Genomic DNA, 22,227 nt, shown 5'->3' on the forward strand with positions numbered 1-22,227 from the left:
AGATGATGTGCATAGATTATATGGAAATACTATGCCATTTTCTCTAAGGAACTTGAGTTTCTACCAGATTTTGTTATCTGCAGGGGTGTCCTGGAGCCAATCCCCTGTGGATACCTAGGGACCGAGGGATGACTGTATATTCTAATAGGATATACGACTCTCTTAAGACTAATTATTTGAAGAAGATGCCAACATTCAACCCTTGTAATGCTGTTCTGTTGATGCTGTTATCATTTTATTTCCATCTCTATTTTTTCTTTTCAAGACGTGACAAATAACTGTTAATACAAATGCAATGTGTCCTGCATGTTTATTTTTCCCCATCTGACTTTTCTGTGTGTGTGTGTGTGTGTGTGTGTGTGTGTGGTGTGTGTGTGTGTACACTTGCATTGCCTTCAAGTTCATCTTTTGGAATATGTTTACATTTATGATGAGATTTGAGGAAGGCTGGGAAGGTCCTTATGTGTTTAGGTATTTAGATCAACACTTGTTTTAGTGCACTTCGTTTTATTTCTCTCAAGCTTTGTTTTTTAAGTTTAAACAAAATGTAAGTGAGGGGGCTGGTTCGGTGGCATAGTGGTTGAGTTTGCACGCTTTGCTTCAGATCCTGGGTGCAGACCTACACACTGCTCATGAAGCCATGCTGTGGCAGCGTCCCACATACAAAATAGAGGAAGATTGGCACAGGTGTTAGCTCAGGACCTATCTTCCTCACCAAAAAAAAAAAAAAAGTAAGTAACCTCGTAGACATTATTGTTACAGCACAAAATTGAGGTTCTCTTGTCCAATGCACATAAAAAAGCCAATTATTATAACATCAGCTTTACTGCTAGATCAATATGCAAGGAGACAGGGGCATATGCTGTCAGATCTGTCTCCCCAGTCCAGGGCTTGAGGCACAATTTATGGGATGAAGGGCATGGCTCTCTGAAGTGTGTAGACAGATCTTGGGAGGAAGGGAGAAGGGAGATAATTAAGCATAGCCAAGCTTCTTGGCTCTTCACAGGACGCATGTTCACAAAATGTTGGCGTTAGTACCATCTGAGGGTGGAGTTTTTAGCTCTTTGACATCAAAAAAGTCACTTATCCGGCATTTGTGCAGGCCCAGTTGATGGGTTGGTGGTCTCAACCAGCCTGAACTGGACAACTGGTCTCTGTTCCTGAAAAACCACTCTTAATTACTCCATTGATAAGATGGGGTGGGTTGAGCTATTCCTAACGTAGCGCATGGCTACATTATCATTTAGACATCCTACTTAAAAAAAAAAATACTGAATGTAAGGTGATGATGTCTAGGATATACAAGAAGTACATTTGGGGTGAGACAGAGTGGTGAATTAAGGGGCAGAAAAGTGTAAGGCTTTAAAACAAGAATAGACCAGCCAGGGAAATGGAGGGAGGGTTGTTAGCAGTTCAGGGGAGAGAGGGATGCTGACAAGTTGTGTTCAGTGTTACTGTGCCTGAGGCATAAAGATCACCTGTACTTTGTAAACAGATCTGTGTGTAGAGGGGGTAGGGGGAGACAGGAGAGGATGGAAGGCTAGAAAGTAGGTTCACCTACAACTTTAAAGGAAAGGAGGACATTTTTGTAAAGCTACTCTTGGACTATTATTTTTTAAAGATTAAGCTCATGAAGTTGCTTTCCTTCTTGAATACATTTTTCTCTTAAAGTTTTTGGCAGCATTTTAATGACTACTGATTATTTCCACTCCTAACATGAGGAACCAACATTTCTTTGGCCCTATGCCAAACAGAATGGGTACCCAGGCTTCCTATGGCATTCATAATTATTGACTGTTTCCTTTTTTTGGGGGAGGTGGGGAGGAAGATTGGCCCTAAGCTAATATCTGTTGCCAATCTTCCTCTTTGCTTGAGGAAGATGGTCCCTGAGCTAACATATGTGCCAATATATGTAACAAATCTTCCTCTGTTTTGTATATGGGATGCCACCACAGCATGGCTTGATGAGCTGTGTGTAGGTCCACGCCCAGGATCTGAACCCACAAACCCCAGGCTGCCAAAGAGGAGGGCGAACTTAAGCGAACTTAACCACTATGCCACTAGGCCGGCCCCGACTGTTTGCTTTTTTTTGAGTAACTTACAATAAATTAATATTAATGCTTTTAGATAAACGTTTATTCTATTTTATACTCTATTCTCAACTCCTTACCTCTTAGTTAAATTCGAAAATATATGTATATTTGAAATGCTTTCTCTCTTACCAAATGTCTTCTTTCTTCATCTAATTTGAGTAGGGCTCAACATTGGAAATGCAAGGGGTTTCCTTTCCTTGTGGTCAGCATTAAATTGTCACACAACTGTCCAGTGGATTGATTTGGAAAGATTAAGACAATTTTTTAAAACACTAAGATTACGTAGGTCATCAGCAAATTATTTGGTGGTATATTCTTTATTATTTATATATTTTTCCTTAATTACTAAATTGAACATAAAAGTATTAGTATGTTAGAGAAATTCTAATAGGGCACTGGAGAATAATGCCTGGGTAAAGAAATCAGTTTTAAAAAGCAACATGTACATTTTGAACTTAATTTAAATATCATTTGAAACATATGTTGGATCAAGATACACATCTTTCAGATGCACGTGACTCTATCAGTCTCCTGTTTCCTTTTATAAACAGAATTCTTATGCTTGTGATGGGCCAGAATACTCAATCTTTGCTTCATACCACCATACCTGTTTTTGAAAATCCTACTTGAGGGTTTAAAATGCATTTGCAATTTATAGTTATTTACTTTTAGAATTCCTTCCATGTGCTTTGTCTCTGTGGTTCCTCAGGAGAGCAGAATATTTTTAACCAGCATTATTTCCACTGTGCTGCAGCTGAAATACGATATTTGATTCTTGTGGTATTGTTGACACTGCATATTTTGGATATTAAATAAATAAATAGACTTTTCAAAAGACCTAATTAAATTATTACTCTTGGCCAGAAATTTTCAGACATTCACTAGAACTATTAATTCACCACATCAGCTGATTTTGAACACAAAAAAGAATGTTTTATCAACATTAGTCTGATGCTTTTGCTTCCATTCAGAAGAATTATCATAACCTTAGGAGTATTAATTATTATAGTCATTTTGTAGACAGGACATTTCTAAATTTCAAACCATTTGTGTAATTTAAATATGTTTTTGTTTATTTGCTACCCCCTAATTTCCAAATTTCCTAATTACCATTTTAGTAGATCAGACTTGAATGTAGCTGTTTTCATACCTGGGCTGCTTTAGCAGAATAATGGAATTCCTTGTGAAATAGAGCAAATAGTACAGAATGTGGTCAGATTAGAAGTCTAAAACTCTTATTGAATGTTTTTGTTAAACCATACCATTACAATAAATATGTTAGATACTCCACATACACCTGAATATACAAGATAAATTGTGGGTAGTATGTTAAATTCAGCTGTTCTATTACTAAATTAAAAAGTGCTTTGAGGCATTCACTTTACTAAATGTTAATATTGGCTTGGGGAATGTAGTACAAAAATATAGCAAATGCTACTAAATACCATACATTTTGAAAGAACATTTTTGCCTTCAACTGTTAGAAATCATCCCCTTACGTGTTTGGCCATGTGGGATAAAATATATTTAATCTACGATGAAAAAGATGTATGGACAATGCAGATGGTATAATATCCCAGCATGTCAGCCTTATATTCCTGCACATCCTAAGTTTATGTTCTTCCTAATATCCTCTTGAGAATTCTTGGCCTGGATATTTTAATAAATAAATTTCTAGAGATTAATAATGGTAAAAAGTATTTTTGTTTTATGTAAGTATATCTAAATCAAAAAGTAATTTTTGAAGTCAATAATTCCAACATACTTATACCTCAGTGTCAACACTCAATAATTACATATAACAGGAAATCAGAAAACATATTTTCCCTGTGATATATAGCAACTCCACTGCTATTTTGATTTGTTATTCACTTGCAGATATCTCAGTCATCCAATACACTTAACCCGTTATATTTCTCTTATAATAAAGTAATAAAAATAGGAATAAAAATAACAACTAGCATTGTCATATCCTTACTGTTTCTCAAGTATTATTCTAGGTTCATTACATATTTAACTCATTTAATCCTCACAACAGACCGATGTGGCAGGTAATATTGTCATCTCAATTGCCCAGATAGGGAAACATAGGCTCATAGAGGTTAAGTAGTGGCCCAATGACACACAATTAATAAATAGTTAGAGCAGAGATTCAACCCCCAGAGTATGACTCTAGAGCGTCAGATCTCAATCAGTACAGTGGATAATCTTTAACTCAATATTTCAGTTATAATATACATGATTAAAAATATCTAAATCAAACTGATTATAATTTCAACAACATATAGATAAGTTTATAATGAATTTTAAAATACTGTGAAGTTAGCATCCCTCATCATCACATCCAGATGGGTTCTTTAATTCTAATCCTCTTTAATTTCTTTATTTTTGGCTTTGCTCAAACCTACTGTTTCTTGAAATGGGCCCTTTAACCTCTGTCGTAGGCTGTTCCTCTGGTCTCCTAGATCCCTCCTCTTTCTTCTTCAGTCTATCCCTGCATCTACTCCTTCTCCCCACTCTTTACATGTCCATATTCAGTCCTTATGCTGCTGTTCCTTTCTCTATCTATTCTAATTTAAACTCTCAACATATCTTGTGGCTTCAACGATCACCTACATGTATTGATGTTTAGATATTTTTCTCAACCCTCTTCTCAAATCCCAGTTGCCACGTAACCATTTCTATGAAACTACCTTCCAATATTTTAACACACCATACATAAAATTTTCCTGCATAATTTCTCCTACATCAAACTAGATTCTATCCTGAAATGTCTTCAGCAAGACTGTTCTCCTAATTCCCAGCTAATGGAATTTGAAATTAAACAATATTTTCTTCTCTTTTACCCATCACATAGAATTGTTGAAAGAAGGAATGAGAATATATGGGAACGTTGAACAGATGAGAACTCTTGTTACTATTATTTCTATATCCATTAACCTATCAGATCTTACTAATTTGTCCTGTGTATTATGTTGGGTACATAATAATTTAGAGTCTAAGTTCTGGAGCAAGATAGCCAGGTTCAAACTCCTATGTCTCAGTCTCTTTATCCTCAAAATGGGGATAATACTACTACTTACCTAAGTGGTTTGCCTTTGAGGATTAAATCAATTAGTGCCCATGAAGTGAGGAGCTCAGAGCTGTGCTTAGCACTTAACAAACACTTAATGAACTGTTCTAGTTTTCTCAACATTTCCATTCCTTCTGCCAGCTTCCTACTGCATCCTTCAAAGTTTCTGAGGACCGCAGCTCAAAGACCTGAGAGAACACAGGAAATCATCCCTGCTTTCACTTTACAGGACAAGGATTTGAAACCTGAAAAGAATACAAATTGTATAAAGTTTCACGCTGAAGAAATGAAGCCCCAGTCTCGGGTGCATTCACTCTCTATTCACTATCTCCCCTCTCTGTCCTCTCCCCACCCTAGTCCATCCTACGTTATCAAGAGCCTTAAAAGATCCCTTCCAATTAAAACAAGATGAGTGGTTTCTTGGCCATAGAATTCAAGCCAACTGTGTTACGATTGAGATTTTCCAAAATATACTCATAACATAACATTTTAGCTTGACTTTCTTCTTCCGTTCTCCGCTAAATCTCTCCATACTACCAAACTGTTCAACAGTAAGCCAAGCACATCATTCTCCTTCCCTCTGCACTTTTGCCTCAAATGTTTTTCCTTAGTCTTTGCTTTAAAGAAAAGAAATTCCATTCTACAAAACCCAATTCAGCTCTATACACACTCTCTATTATATCTTCCCTAAATAAATCAACTCCAAATTATCCCTCTCTCTTCTTGCTTCTTACAGTGCTTATTGCAAGCCTCCTCCATTTAGCACTTACCTCATTTAATTACCTTTTCATGCTGAATCAGAAAGAGTGAAAGCTCAGAGTCAGGCAGACTTGGGTTTGAAATCCACACTAGCACTTGCAGTGCGACTGTGTGTAAGTTAACTAGCATCTGGGAACACAGTGTCTTCATTTTTGAAATAGTATGTCATGGAGTTGTGAATTGCAGTGGGATAACGCATATGTAGTGCTGTCACAGTGGCTGGCACGGAGCAAGCCTTTAGCAAATCTTCTGGTTATGTGGTTAATAGTAGTAGTATCATCTGTATTTTCCACAGCAACAACTTTACTCCTTTCCATGTGTATATTTTATGAATTTAAAAAATATGTAGCTAATACTGAAGGCTAAGATTTGTTGTGTTATTTAATGAAGTGAGTGGTTAAAGACTATGTAATATACTACACTGGTCTGTTACCTTTTGAAATCCTATAGTATCACATGAAATTACTCCCCAAAGCCTCGCTTTCTCAAATACATATTCAACATAAGGAGCAATGCTCTTACTGTTCTAATTCTAACAGTTCAGATGCTGGTCTTTTCTTTTTAGGGTGCAAATGCTCTCGTCACATACACCATCATTAGTGGAGCTGATGACAGTTTCCGCATTGACCCTGAATCTGGAGATCTGATAGCGACCAAGAGGTTGGACAGAGAACGCCGTTCCAAATATTCCTTGCTGGTTCGTGCTGATGATGGTCTTCAGTCCTCGGATATGAGAATTAACATCACCGTCAGTGATGTGAACGACCACACACCCAAGTTCTCCAGACCTGTGTATTCTTTTGACATCCCAGAAGACACAACCCCAGGTAGGTGATGCGCCCTCAAGCGTATTTTGAAGGGCTCACGTTTGACTACAGTTATGGACTATGTTTTGGCTCCTCTTCATGACTTTAAGTAGTGACTAGTTTTTACCATATACTATTACGTATAAAAATATATATGCTGAATTTTTGAATCTTGTAATTAACAGTCTTTGCTATAATTCCCAAGCAAATTGCGACATTTTTGAGAGCAAATGAAGTTAGCCATTCATCTGAATACTAATTACAGGTACTTCTGTTGCTAAAGTATTTGTGAAATGGGTTGGTAATTTTTCTGGCAACCCCAATTTTGATACTATTTTCCCACTTTAAATGTGTCTAATGTGTTATGTTCCTGTGTATAGAAAAAGCAAAGAAAAGCACGTGAAAACCTGTGAATTCTGATTCTGTGGCCTAGGGCAAGTTAGTTCATTTCTCTTAGCTTCAGTTTCTTCTTCCATAAAATGGAAACGATAATTCCTGTTAGAATTAGGGTAAAGGTTAGTTTAGAAACATATGTGAGTTTGTTAATATAAGCCTTGAGAATTAGCAGGTGCTCAATAAATGTTAGTAGAATATGAATCCTAAGTTAATCACCTTGCTTCTCTTAACATGTTATGTTGTGATTGTTGAGTTTTAGTAGTTGATATCCACAATTTTTGGTTATTGTTTCTGGTGTACGTGTGCTTCGTTTCCATTACTGGAAATTCTTATCTGAAATTTAAATTTTATTCTGAATTACGTTTGGAATGAATTTGTATAATAAGGCATATGTTTTGGAAACTCATTTGACAAAGGAATGAAACACTTACAGAAGACGACTTCTCATGGCAGGTTTCTCTTCACTCCACAAGACACGTTACTCTTGTCCTTCATGATATTCCCATCACATTTATTTCTTGCCTTAATTATAGCAATGACCACATGAGCTGTCAAGTGGTATACCCTGGGCAGAAGTCTCTATTATTGCTTGGAATCCCCAGTTCCTGACACTAGCAATGGACCCCAATATATGTTCACTGAATTCATCAATAGTTTGTGAATTTGTAATGCCAGGTAGAAAAATAATGTCAGAAGTACTATTAATTCCCTAGAACATTTACATTGCAACATAAGATCTACTGGATGTTTAATATGCTATATGCTTTGTTAATATTTGGGAATGTTGGTATTAGTGTTAATGTAGAAATCTGCAGAATGTTGTGTTCATATATTTTCATAGTTATTCTCTAGTTAAAATATTTTACCATACAAATACTTTTTTTGTCTCTTTAATATATTCTCTTAATAATACCCTTGTGCCATTAATTTTAGACTATTAATTTATGCTTTTTGATAGGTTCTTTGGTAGCAGCTATTTTAGCTACAGATGATGACTCTGGTGTGAATGGAGAAATTACATACATTGTGAATGAAGATGATGAAGATGGCATATTTTTCCTGAATCCAGTTACTGGAGTCTTTAATTTGACTCGAATATTAGATTATGAAGCACAGCAATATTATATCCTCACTGTTCGAGCTGAAGATGGTGGCGGACAATTTACTACCATCAGAGTTTATTTCAATATACTGGATGTAAATGATAACCCACCTATTTTCAGCTTGAATTCACATAGCACATCTTTAATGGAGAATCTGCCTCTAGGATCTACTGTTCTTGTGTTTAATGTTACCGACGCAGATGATGGTATGTACTTTATTTTATATACCTAAAAAAAATTTAAAATGTCGTCAGACATATAAATGTCATTATATTTATTTACTGTGCTCAACTGTTACAAAATTACTTTTTGTGAATATAGATTCAAAATGGAGGAATAGATTTATAATTTAACTCTAAAGGATAAAAAAAAATAAGTACTTTATCAGTTAAAGTCTTATTTATAACAGGTTAACAGCAAGCGTTGTTATCGTTTTAGCTTTATAAACTTTATCTTACTTTTTTCTCCTTAAATGCATGGCAGTATTGCAGTTTAGTAATGTAGAAGTCATAACATAGCTTTTTGGTAGGTTTTTCTCAGATAAAAGTATTTGTTTACATATATTATTTTAATATAAAGGGATAAAATTTGGAAGCAAAAAGAAAACCAGTCTTAAAAAAATAATTAAGAATGCATAATTAGTTTTATATTTCTGACTGAAAACTGCTCTTAGTATTTTAGCAAGCTTTTGTGCTTTGACTCGAAGGACAGACTCTGATCTCTTTAACTTCTGCTATATAATCAAGTTGAGATTTTGCATTAAATCTTGACTTTACACGTGTATGATTTTTATTTATTGCAAAAGCATTTGACAAACTTTCTTTAAAAACATGACCTTTCTGGCCTTTCTTCTAAGATCTGTTTTGTAAATACATATATCAGATAATATCAGAGATAACGTACAGATTGTCAGTCTTCCACTAAATGTTTGGAAAGTTAATACCTTGTTTTCTCTTCTATTAGATGCAGCTAAATGTCCTATCAGTTGAAAAAACAAGGGACAGCACTTTGAAGAGGAAATAGGTCTCTAGCCCCAGGACATGCCTAGTGATTTAGGCATATCAACCTTAATTTAGAATTTCCTGGTTCTTACTGATTTGAATGATTTATGCAATCTCAGAATACCATTCTATCTCAACCTTCTGTTCTATATTTAGTTGCCTTTCAGGAGTGTCTAGAAATGTCACTTAGAAAGATATGAGAGGGAAAAAGCACAGTATTTTATATATGTTTCAATTCACAAAATTGGAAATGCTTTCTTTAGAATTCATTAAGTGCGTTTTGAGGTTTTCCTCTCTCATTCAAGTTAATATTGGACACATGACTCTATCTAAAATAGAAGTGGCTGTAATATGAGCACTGCTACTATTGCTAATAATATTACCAACAGTACCTGACATTCGCCAAGTATTTAGTATGTACCCAGTCCCGCCCTAAGAGCATCGCAGCCCCTATTTCACGGCCGTCAGCTCAGCTCTGCAGTTGGCTCTAGTTAGACATTTATATACAATTGAGGTTAATTTCTATTTAGGAAGTTGATTTCTCCATTATAACCTTAATTAGTTTACCTGCTCCCTGGATATGAATATTTTCTTATTTGTCTTTGTGACTGGTCTTGACTTTTCTGTAGTGAAGAATTTTCTGCCGTGTTTCTTTGTGATTTATTTATTATGTATTAGAGAGAGCCCTTTGTTTCATAGGATTGTGTGTACCTCTGGAATAGATTTCATTTATCCTTATATCTTAAAATGTAGAGAAATGGGAAAACAGCAAAAAAGAATGTCTCTTTGTGAAAACCTGTTGGAATTTCCCATGCACACATATGTACAGACCTCTATTAACTATTGACTTCAAGTTACTTTCCATAGATTTTTTTTTCCTTTAATTGTGTTGGGTAAAAGTTTCAAGCTACATTTTCCCATTGTTTTAGTTTTGAATACTTTTATCAGTGTGATTTCCTGTACCTTGACCTAAAATATAGGACACAGTTCCTATTCTCTCTAAATTTCAAGGATTATGATAAGACTGTACAAGGGTAACCTTCTTTGTTTGAAATTGCCAACTCAGTTACGCTAAATAGTTCTCAAAGTATTTCACAAACAGTATTATTTAGACATTATTTTAATTAACAAATTCATTTTAATCTCTGATCAAGAGGTTCCTGATGAAGTAATATTATGATATTCTTAGATGAACAAATTTTATATGAAAATAAATTTAACATTTAATATTCCATTGCCTTGATGACCTTGTTGAATATTCCATTGCCTCGATGACCTTGTTGGAGCTGCTTCATAACAATGAATGCTACCTGAAACAGCTCCGTGTGCTACAGCTGTATAAGTTAGCAAATACCAGTTCATCATAGAAATAATTAGACAACACTTATGGACTGTGAATAAATGTACACATTTCACAACAGAACTATATGCCTATGGCTACGTGCTGTATTTCCTGGAACTGAATTATTCATGAGACTGAAATAAAAAGCAACAGCAAAAAAACCCAACACAACCCACCACACACAATAAAACTGCCAGAAAGAATTATGTAACTAAATCACTTTCAGAACATTGAACACAAATGGTTAGATATATGGAGTGCTTTTAGGTTTAAAGATCTGGTAGGCTGTAAAAGCCCACTGAATTCAAGTCCAAACACTTATGGATAAATTATAGAATTTTAAAATAATATATTTACTGTTTCATGATTCAGATATTTGATGAATATCTGATAAACATAAAGAGCAGAGAGAGAAAAATAGCCTAAGCTCTCTATTTTTCAGGATACAACAATGGTTGGGGAGAATTTTGAGTTTGAATATGTCTACATGTATTTTCTAGATGTAGAGCACATGCCCAAAGTCACTTAGACTTGTTAGTAATGAAAAGTCCTTTTCTTTATGGTAAAGGAAATGTAGACGGCTCCCATGGCCTATAATTGCAGCGGCAAAGTTTCAGTTCCTGAGATGCGAGCTGTTTCTTAGATGGTGTTACAGTATTTGCACAAAAGTAGTTATATTTTTATGTTTATCTAAAATATCTCCGAGTTAATGATTGTTATCAGTTCATTTATAATGAACCTGATATCTCATATTTGTCGTTATGAATTTGAATATAAAATCAAATTTTTCTTTTTTCATAATTCCAGTTAAAGTTTAATACTTCTTTCTTCCTCCACCCACCTACCCCACCAAACTTTTTTCCTAAAAAAGAGGCTGTTCTGTTGTTTACAATGAGGCTATGAAATCTTGGTATCATGTTCTCTTTTTGCTTCTGCAATTTAGTTGTTTATTCAAGGAAGTGGCATACACAGTGCACTGAGGGTGTTCAGATCCTTGATTGAATTGCTTGCATTCCAGTAGATTTATGTAGAAATGCTAGCTCATCACTTAGTAGCCGTGTGCAAGTTTGTCAGTACTTTTAATTTCTTTTGATCTTGGGCGTGAAAGATTTTATATGCTTGCATAGAACTAGATTTTATATCTCTGTTTGTTGGTATTATTTTTATCCAGATGTTTTCATAACTTTTTCTCAATAATAATTGTGTCTGAATTTGTGCCTCAAAGAATAGGAATTCAATATTCACCAAAGGATTTAGCCATAAAAATGCAGAAAATTTCTTTAAAGAGTAATTTGATTAAAAAAACTAAATATATATGATATATATAAAATACGTAAGACTATATATATTTTAAATCAAATTACTTTCTAAGGATATAGACATATACAAATTATTTTCTAAGGAGATACATATATATCTATATATGCATATGTTCCACTTGTCGATGGAACTTTTTTTTTGCACCAATTGATGGAATTTTTCTTCCCTAAACCAATGGAATTTTAAGTCAAGATATTGAAGTAGGTTGTTGACCCTGTTCTATCCAGATCTTAAAATTCTCTCTATCTCCTTCTAGTGAATTGACCTATGGTCTCCATTAGCTTTACTTATTCATATTTTTCCTGATCCTCAGAGTCCTAAGTATTCTGAACTTTATAACCTCTGCTTTGTTTGCTTGCGAAGGGTCTTAAACTATAAAGATTAAAAGCCACAACTCATAATGAGGGGGAAAATATTACCTTTTCAAAGATCTACTCAACCCTTACTTATCCTAGAAATTTTTGGGAATAAGCCAGTGCCTGAAAGTTGTCTTCATAACTATTTTCTCTGTATCAACATATAGACAAAGGACATTAGATAGAGACCATCAAAACACAGGAAAAGAGTAGTTCTAGCATTTTTAAAAAAGAACAGGTAGAAAAGAAAATCCCATTACTCAACTAAAACTTGCCTTTGTAAGGGACTTGATGAGTTTCAAGAAAAGGCAAAAGCTAACTCAAGTATTCATAGAATCAGAGAAAGAGTCTTTTTTTAAGAAAAAAAGAGGAAAAAAGTGACCAAATGGTTCTAAAGATTCTTGGCAAAGAGTGCACATCATTTCTGACAACTGAATAGTTGAAATTAACTTCAGAAATATAGGAGCTATTTGTAAGCAATTTATGTAACTCAATAGATTTTACCTAGTATAAAATCCCAGAGTATAAAATCAATATATTTCTCAGCAATTCTTATAATATCCTACAATATCCCGACATCTTTATAATAATATAAAAATGCACATGGCATTATGGACCAATGAAGAAAACACTATTGTGGAGCAGGAAATCTGATTTTTCTTTCTGTTTTCATTGCCTATCTGTTATTTATCTTTAAATTATTTACTAAAACAATAGGCTGATCTATTCTCCATGTCATCTTTGTTAGAAGAATCTTTGCAATCATTTTCTGAAATGAAGATTTATATATCATTTTTTTAAATTAAAAAGTGACACATTCCTATGAAAAACAGATAAAATATTTTCTAAATATAGCCCAGTAATAGGGTGAGCATTTATATTTGAAGTCTTTTATGAATAAGTTTACTGCTAACATTTCCTTCAAAGAATACCTTTAAAAAACATTAAATATACACATAATAAAATTTGTGAGAGAATTATTTTCGCAAAGGGCATTGGCCAGATGCTTAATAGGAATTAAAAAGTATTTATTGGTTCTGACAAGAAATGTAAAAGTAGATTTAAAGCATCCATGACTAATGCCATACATCAGAAAATTTTATTACCCTTCTCTGAAAATTAGTGTTGGCCTCAATAAATTACTGAAGTTATAAATGTTTGGCTAATAGTATAGAGTGTGGCACTGTTAATGTTGAACCCTCAGGAATTATGTGATATAAAAAGGAAATCTATAGGAAAATATCTGCTCTCTGAAATATTTTTCTCCTCTTTACTTCCGTAATTTAACATTTCAGCACTGTAGTAAATAAAAAGCAGTATATAGATCATTTGTTCACCAGATTGTAAACATCTTTTCAGATCAAAAGTTAACAGGAAAAGAATTATGCATATGTATTACTTACAAAGAAAACTAACTGCAGCTAAATCATCGATAAGGTGTGTTTGGAACCATCACATATCAAATACGCAATTTCATATTATGGAGTTTTTGGTGCAGCTTAGTTTGCCATCAGTACACATTTGAGAAAATTTAATTTTTTCCCTTACATTTCAGGCATCAACTCCCAGCTGGCTTATAGCATTGCTTCAGGTGATAGCCTGGGGCAGTTTACCATTGACAAGAATGGTGTCCTGAAAGTCCAAAAAGCTTTGGATCGCGAAAGTCAGTCCTTCTACAACCTGGTTGTTCAGGTGCACGACCTGCCGCAGCTTCCAGCCTCCAGATTCACAAGCACTGCTCAAGTCTCCATTATTTTGTTGGATGTAAATGATAACCCACCAACATTTCTTTCCCCTAAATTGACATACATTCCCGAAAACACACCTATTGATACTGTTGTTTTCAAAGCTCAAGCAACCGACCCAGACAGTGGCCCAAACAGCTATATTGAGTACACCCTACTGAACCCTTTAGGAAACAAGTTCAGTATTGGGACCATTGATGGTGAAGTGAGACTCACTGGAGAACTGGATAGAGAAGAGGTTTCTAACTATACTCTAACAGTGGTGGCTACAGACAAAGGTCAACCATCTCTCTCTTCATCTACAGAGGTTGTAGTTATAGTACTTGACATCAATGATAACAACCCTATTTTTGCTCAGACTTTGTATAAAGTGGAGATTAATGAAAATACACTTACTGGAACAGATATAATACAAGTATATGCAACAGATGGAGATGAAGGTACAAATGGACAGGTTCGCTACAGCATCGTTGATGGTAATACCAATCAGGAATTTCGAATTGACTCTGTCACAGGTGCAATCACTGTGGCTAAGCCTTTGGATAGAGAGAAGACACCTACTTACTTTTTAACTGTTCAGGCAACAGATCGGGGCAGTACCCCTAGAACCGATACCGCCACTGTTAGCGTTGTTCTACTGGATATTAATGATTTTGTTCCCATATTTGAGCTATCTCCGTATTCTGTAAATGTCCCTGAGAATTTAGGGACCCTACCCAGAACAATTCTTCAGGTCAGTATATTTAAATAAAACAAATATTGTGTTCACTATAAGACATCTAATTTAATTGCAATGTTCATGCTTCCCCCACCCTCTTCCTCATACTCATCCATAAATGCTTAATTGCAGATTTAGCAAATCTTGAAAAGGAAAGGCTTATAAAAATTATACCTAAGAAACTATTAATTTCCTTGTAGATTAAATATTGCATTTCAATTATGTTCTGTGTATACTCATGTTGCACACATTTATGTATTTGTGTATTTCTGAATTTTGTTTCACTACAACAGTAATATCTGCACATGGTAACACAAAAAAAGTGTGTAAAAGGTTGAAAACTTTGTTATAAATGTGGTTCTCCCTTCCCTCTTTACAAATCCAACTACCTAGATGAAACTGCTGCTACGATTTTTTGTGAATCCTTCCAAAAATGCTGTGCATTGATTTTATGCACGTTTTTACACAAATAATATGTACCACTCGGTACTATTTTTGTCTTTTACTTGAAACTTAAAAATATGTCTTTGGAACCTTTTAATACTGGTACATATGGCTCTATGTCTTTTTTTTTTTTTTTTTGCTGAGGAAGATTAGCCCTGAGCTAACATATGTGCCAGTCTTCCTCTACTTTATATGTGGGTCACTGGCACAGCATGGCTGATGAGTGGCATATGTCCGCACGTGGGATCTGAGCCTGAACCCGGGCCACTGAAGTGGACCACGCTGATCTTAACCACTACGTCGCAGGGCTGGCGCCCTCTAACTCCTTGATACATTTTATTTCGTGGTATATAGTGTGTTAGTTTTACTCACATTCATGGCATGTATTATTCTCTCCCACAGGTGGTAGCAAGAGATGATGATCAAGGTTCCAACAGCAAACTCTCATATGTTCTATTTGGTGGTAATGAAGACAATGCTTTTACTCTCTCAGCTAGTGGAGAACTTCGAGTAACACAGAGTTTGGACCGGGAAACAAAGGAGCACTTTGTCTTGGTGATCACGGCCACAGATGCAGGTAAATCTGGTATAACCTTGTCTGGTTGTAAAGAATTTCTTCATAATGTAAGTGAATGAAAGTACTTTTGTCTACCATTAAATTAAACATTTGTTGAAATTTACTAATGCTTGGAAATCCATATCTATATAATTTATAGCACAGTATCACTTATAAAAATTATATGTACATCGTTAAGGGCTTAAGCATATTACAAACAAAGCTCTCTTCCTGTGAGACAAAATGTGTACTTGTCTGTAAGCCACCTGAGTACCTCTGGAGTGGCCTGATATTCCACCACTTGAGCCACGAGGCATTTCAAGTACGTTAGCTTTGAAAACATTCAGGTGGTTCTAACTGGTCATGGAGTTAAGTGAGTGGGTCTAGAGTTCTGCTTCATTAGTCACCTAGGTTCTGCAAAATTGTAAGGAGCTGTAATAGGCATTTGATGTAGCCCCACAGAGCTCCAAAAACAGTATCAGTGAGAGAGAGCTCAGGGTTCTCGTTGAGCTAGCTGTGTAATGGCCCAAGTTAGCAGTGTAATGGCCCACCACAGAAATAATGAAAGGCAGTATACATTTACTGTTAGTGTTTGGAAATAGTAATTACATAAAGTTGTATAACAGGTAGCACAAAATACAATCTATTAAAAAAAAAGTGGTATTACTGTTTACCATTATGTCGTTTTGCATATATTGACTCGATTCATACTGAATACTTCTAATTCAAAATTGAAACAATTAAAAATTTGTCAAAGAATCTTTGTGTCTTGAAGAAATAAGTATTGCTTAAATAGTTGTTGAAAAAATGAATGAATGAATGAATGAGTCATTGATTTCCAAAAGTATTAATGAATTATGGAACATTGTCCTTATGTAACATTCATTTACAAAAATTCCCACAACTTAGTATCTAAGTATTAAAGAATTTAACAATGTTGACATATTTTTTAAAAATTTATTGAAATTGTTTTAAGCCCAGGCAGATTTATTGGAACCTCAAATGCCTGAAATTATACATATTTAATATATTTATATATTCTTGTAGATGTGTGGATCCTAATATAGAAGAACAATTCTGAGTTTTTAAATGAGTTGTTTTTACTGTTGTTGAAATGTTTCTGATGAATATAAGGTATTAATATTTTTGTTATATATGACCAGTTTCAGAGTATACAATATATTGTTTCATGTCACCAATTCTCATAAAAGAGCAGGAGATTTTGAGATTACAAGTAATGATAGATTTATTGAAATAAAATATTAAATATTATTAATTTAAAATATTTTATTTTAAATTATTTACTTAATTTTAAACATTTTATTTTAAATAACATGTTAAATATTCCAATTATAGTGCCTCTGATTATTAAGTGAGGTGGCTTTCTCTATATATTATTTACCATTTACTTTTGGGAGTGTAATTATCTCAGACTATTGCTTTATGAAAGAAAACAATATTCTGTGTATTTTTTTAATGTGTGAATGACCACGTTGCATTTTATGCAAAGTAGAAAGTCCTGAGGAATGACGAACAGCATGTAACGTAGTGTGGTAACTACATAAAATTTAAACCTAGTGGATCTGAAACATATTTCATGATGGCTGTAGTCCGTGTTGTGCTTCATGGTTGGTGGGCACGGATGGTAGCAATCTCATGTGAAAAATGCAGTCACTACCACATTGCTCAAATCAACCCAGTATTTCAAGAGTCATCTGGAGAGAAGAGAGGATGAAACTGAGTAGAAACTGGTAGGGAGTCAGATATTCGGAACCAAGGTTTTCTTACTAAGAGATCCCAGTCTCCACTTTCCTCCCCAGTTACACCTGGAAATGTGTGGTCAATTCTCGGCACACACCAATATAGAACCTTTGCGGAGCTGAAGTGGGGGAGGAGAAACCAGGAATCAATTTCCCTAAGGCATCAGTCACTATAAAGCTGGCTACAGAGGGTGTGTCATGTTGAGGTCAGCCCAGGCTGGGGAGCGGGATGTGATTGTGAGAATCAGGGTGTAGTAGGAGATGACCCAGGCTGGGTAGGGCACAGCCCACAGAGGTTCTCCTTCAGAGGGTTTGTACTTGGGGACATTCTAAGTCAAAAGCCATAGCAGAGAAAGAACGTAACTATGTAGACAAGAGTGCCTGTTTTCAACCAAATAATTCTGAGAATTTAAAAATCTTTTCGTGTGCCTGTGCAGCCAAGGAGGGGATATTGTGGAAGGGAAGGGAATGGTTGTTTTCTTGATATACGGCCGCTTGTGTCATGCAGTATGCCAGGTTTTACAGATATTAACCCATTTTTGCACATTAATTTGTTTTACCATCTCAAAGACTTAGGTGTTTTTATTTCCATTTTACTTACAGTAATCCCAAACTCAGAGTGGTTAAATAATTGGCCCAGGATAGTATAGCTAGCAAGTAAGCAGGGCAGGATTCAGACCCTAGCATAACTGACTTCCAAGTCAGGGTATACTGAAGATTTTAGTGTGTAGGTAAAGTAAAATTTGAAAAAAAGATTCATTTCCAAAATTATTTTATTTGCAGAGCAAACCCAATAATAGTCTATATAATATAATAATAAAAGCTTTTTATTTAAATTGATCTCAATTTGAATTCCGATTCTGTCATAATTATCTTTGTGATTCAGACAACGTGTATCATCTCTCTCAGTTTCAGTATCTTCCTCAGTAAAATGGGGATAATAGTAATTACAAAGTAGTTTATTATAAGGTTTAGTTGATACAACATATGTTAAATTGCTAAATAGGTCTATCACATAATGTATCTAACAATTGTAACAAGAACTGTGATCCACCCACTTTAAACATTTTAAAATTCTTAGAAATATTTGCCCTGTTCCTTACTTATTAAAAAATATATGAAGGCCGGCCCGGTGGCGCAAGCAGTTAAGTGCGTACGCTCGGCTGCAGCGGCCCGGGGTTCGCCAGTTTGGATCCCAGGCGCGCACCGACACACTGCTTGGCAAGCCATGCTGTGGCGGCGTCCCATATAAAGTGGAGGAAGATGGGCACGGATGTTAGCCCAGGGCCAGTCTTCGTCAGCAAAAAAAAAAAAAAAAGAAAAGAAAAAAAAGAGGAGGATTGGCAGATGTTAGCACAGAGCTGATCTCCTCACAAAAAAAAAAAAAGATATACGAGGCCAGCCCCGGCAGCCTAGTGGTTAAGTTCAGTGTTCTCTGCTTTGGCAGCCCGGGTTCAGTTTCCAGGTGTGGACCTACACCACTTGTCTGCCAGTGGCCATGCTGCTGTGTGGCTTACATACAAAATAGAGGAAGATTGGCAACAGATGTTAGCTCAGTATGAAACTTCCTCAGCAAAAAATAAAGTGTATGGACTAGTTTATAAAATTTATTTTAAAATTGCAGTTCATATTGTTTCATTTTATATGTATCAGATAGTTCTTTCAAACTTCCAAAGAATATTTTCACAGTAAGTGTTTAACCATTCAAAAAGACCACAGATTTTAAAAACTGTATTTCAGCCAAATTATGGTTAAGGAGGATTTCGTGGGCTAGCCAGTAAACTTAACTACCACTTGGAATGCTGTTTTTCCATCAAAATGACAACATAAAAGGGACATTTCATTAGGAATAAAAGAAAGCAAGCAAACTTGAAATGATAGAACTAAAAGTATTCTCTTCTGATAGACACGGGTGAGTCAGCCTGTTAGGAGGAACTTTTACAAGGAAGAGATTCAGTAAAGCATTGGTCTAAATGTGCAGACTGCACAAGAACAAGTCCTGGTTCCAGGGAGCCATAGTGTGTGAGTTCCTGATGCTATTGATCCCGAGGAAAATCGGGGACCTAGGATTCTTAATATAAGGACAAACAGTAGAAGTATAACTCTAATTTCTATGAAGAATTGTGGCCATTAAATGAGTAACATGAAGACCATGTGCGTGTAGATTCTGCCCAATGGTGAGATGGGAGAGTTATAAGTTATAGACAGTGAAAATTCTCTAGAGAATTTTCTAGAGTTATAGGGAAGTACAATTAAGGTATTTGGAAGTTTGTCATTCAGAGCCTTAAATATGATGCTGAGGAGCATGGTGGGAAGCATAAATGAGATTCAGTGACACAGGTGCCTTAGGTCACAGTATTTTGGCAGTCCTGGAAATTAGAGAATTGGTTGAACTTGGCCCCAGAGCACAGATTTTTATAAGAATGGTTTTTCTGAGTTGCCCTGAAATGGACTGGTGTTTCTGAGGCGACCGGAGTAGAAGTATTCGGTTAGGTGCCTGAAGATCATTTAGTATGGATGATGCAGAAAGCAATCAGAAATTGTGAGGGAAGTTGGACTAGATGATCTTAAAGTCATTAAAACTGTATATGACCATGATTTTATGTTCCATTCCTTTGCATGCATTTGATATCATGAATAAGCACTTTTATGGGAGAATGAGAGTGTTAGATATTAGGCTTCAGAATCTGCAGTTTCATCCTGTATTCCAGGAATGAAGTCTCTGACACAAGATTTAAAATACGTATTCACTGCTATGATTTAAAAGTCAAATTGGTATATGACATGAGAAAATTCAGAAAAATATGGCAGCTTTTAGATCCCAGATGCCATGTTAGTCTGAAATTTGCAGTGTTCTAAGAACCAGGGAAATGTCAAAGTGTTCTAAACAAAAAAAAAAGTTTGACAGTTTTATTCCTCAGGTCACAAATCTCTTTTCCTTTGCTCTTTTTAAATTCTTACCTGATGGCAGCCCAAGGGTGGGTCACTTTGGCAATATGGCAGCAATTTAAGCGGCGGCTTTTTTATCAGCAAACCTCTAAATCTTTGAATTTTTTTTTTGGAGAAAATATTAGCATTCCACTATCATCATATTTTTATTTACTGACTGCATGGGCTGGGGAGTAGCACATCTGGAAACTTTCTAACTACTCCTGTCTACTGTTTGAAATGAGCTACAACCGCACTATCATATGTGTGTGGGACTGAATGTTACATTGCTAAATAACAAAACCAGAACAGATGTAATAATTCTACCTTGTTTTTTTCTATAAGATTAATTTGCTAAACAGTAATTTAATGAATTGAGACTACAACTCAAAGATGATATTTTGTTAAACTATAATTAAATGTCTGGATACTCTGCCTTTATTCTGTATTACTTACTGTCATTTCTTCTAGAAATATGTACTGTACCAAGTAGAAATTCCTGGGAGGCTAAAGCTTCAACTTGGTCCAGTGATGCAGGTACTGCAGAGAACCCAGCACTATGAGATTCCTTCTAAGAGGGGAGCTGACTCTAACACAGTTAATGTCCTTCACATGGTTTGGCATTCTAGTTCCAAGTAGCCTTCCTTACAGGAGTTTTCCTTACCATTTTCTCATACATGCAATAAATAAAATAATATGATTTTCATATAGTAAGTAGCAGGGAATTATCAGGGAACCCAGAGCAATATACTTAAGAAAACAATTAAGAGAATTAATTTACAAAATGGAAGTGTATCCTAGAGGTAAATACATAGCTTTATAGTTAAACTGAGGCTCAAATCCCACCTCTGCCATTTTCTAGTACATGACCTTGGGCAAATGACCTTCATGTTCATGTCTATAAAATGGATATACTAATTCCTACATGAAAAGTTTGTTGACAGGAATAAATAAGAGAATGACTTATTTTGGCTATTAATATTAGTCAGCATGTTACCTGGACATCTCAAGTTTAGTAAGACCGAATAAAACTTTGTGACTCCATACAACTCCCTACTCTCCATAAATTGCTCTCTGTCCACAATTTCACAATTGCTGTTATCATTCTCCATTCCTCTTCCTCTGTACCCCACATTCAACAAGTCCTTTGACAAGTAGACTCTGCCTCAAAAAAATATCAAAAAATGTCCTGAATTTATCCACTTTTCTTTTCCATTATCACCACCCTGGTCTAAGCCAGGGCTCTGTGGTAGCTTCCTAACTGCCTAACTTTTCTCCCCCACAGTACATTCTCCAACAAAGCAGCTCATGAACTTTAAAACCATAAATTAGATCATCATGCCCCATCGCTTGCTTAAAAACCCTTCAGTGGTTTCCAAGAATAAAGCCTAAGTTTCTTACCGTTGACCACATGGCAGTAAATGATGGCGCTTCTGTCCACCTCTCTGACCTCTTCTGTCAATCACTTGCTGCCACCTTTATCGTGTGCCTGCCATGGTGCACTGGGCAGGCTCAACCATTGTCACCTCCCAACTTGGTGTTCAGTGTTTTCATGCTAGTAGGTTGAAATCTGCCAGTGTGGGAGTATTTATACCACAGAAATTAGCAACGCTATGTATCGAGTAACTTGCTTCGGGAGAGCAGTTGCTAAGCATTTGCTGCAAATTGGCAATGCCAGTTAATCTGGCCTCTAAAAATGCCAACCTTTTCCTGCCCTTGGCCCTTTGCACTTGTAGTTCACTCTGCCTGGAGTGTTCTACTCTGTAGCTGGCTGTTTTTGTTGCCATTGTTCTTGTTGTTTTAAGGGGGAGCACATTCACTTCTTGG

At 35.5% G+C, this 22,227-nt stretch overlaps 1 protein-coding gene across 1 annotated transcript in view; it reads left to right on the forward strand.

Annotated features, from left to right (window-relative positions):
• Nucleotides 1-22,227, forward strand: part of FAT4 (FAT atypical cadherin 4) — a 157,787-nt gene that overhangs the window by 69,511 nt on the left and 66,049 nt on the right. Inside the window, exons 3-6 of the mRNA XM_058550025.1 lie at nucleotides 6,491-6,752; nucleotides 8,086-8,436; nucleotides 13,805-14,727; nucleotides 15,559-15,733. Of these exons, the coding sequence (XP_058406008.1) occupies nucleotides 6,491-6,752; nucleotides 8,086-8,436; nucleotides 13,805-14,727; nucleotides 15,559-15,733 (1,711 nt within the window). The remainder of the gene's footprint in view (nucleotides 1-6,490; nucleotides 6,753-8,085; nucleotides 8,437-13,804; nucleotides 14,728-15,558; nucleotides 15,734-22,227) is intronic.

This window comes from Diceros bicornis, chromosome 11 (assembly GCF_020826845.1).
Source record: "Diceros bicornis minor isolate mBicDic1 chromosome 11, mDicBic1.mat.cur, whole genome shotgun sequence".
In the NCBI taxonomy this organism is placed as follows: domain Eukaryota; kingdom Metazoa; phylum Chordata; class Mammalia; order Perissodactyla; family Rhinocerotidae; genus Diceros; species Diceros bicornis.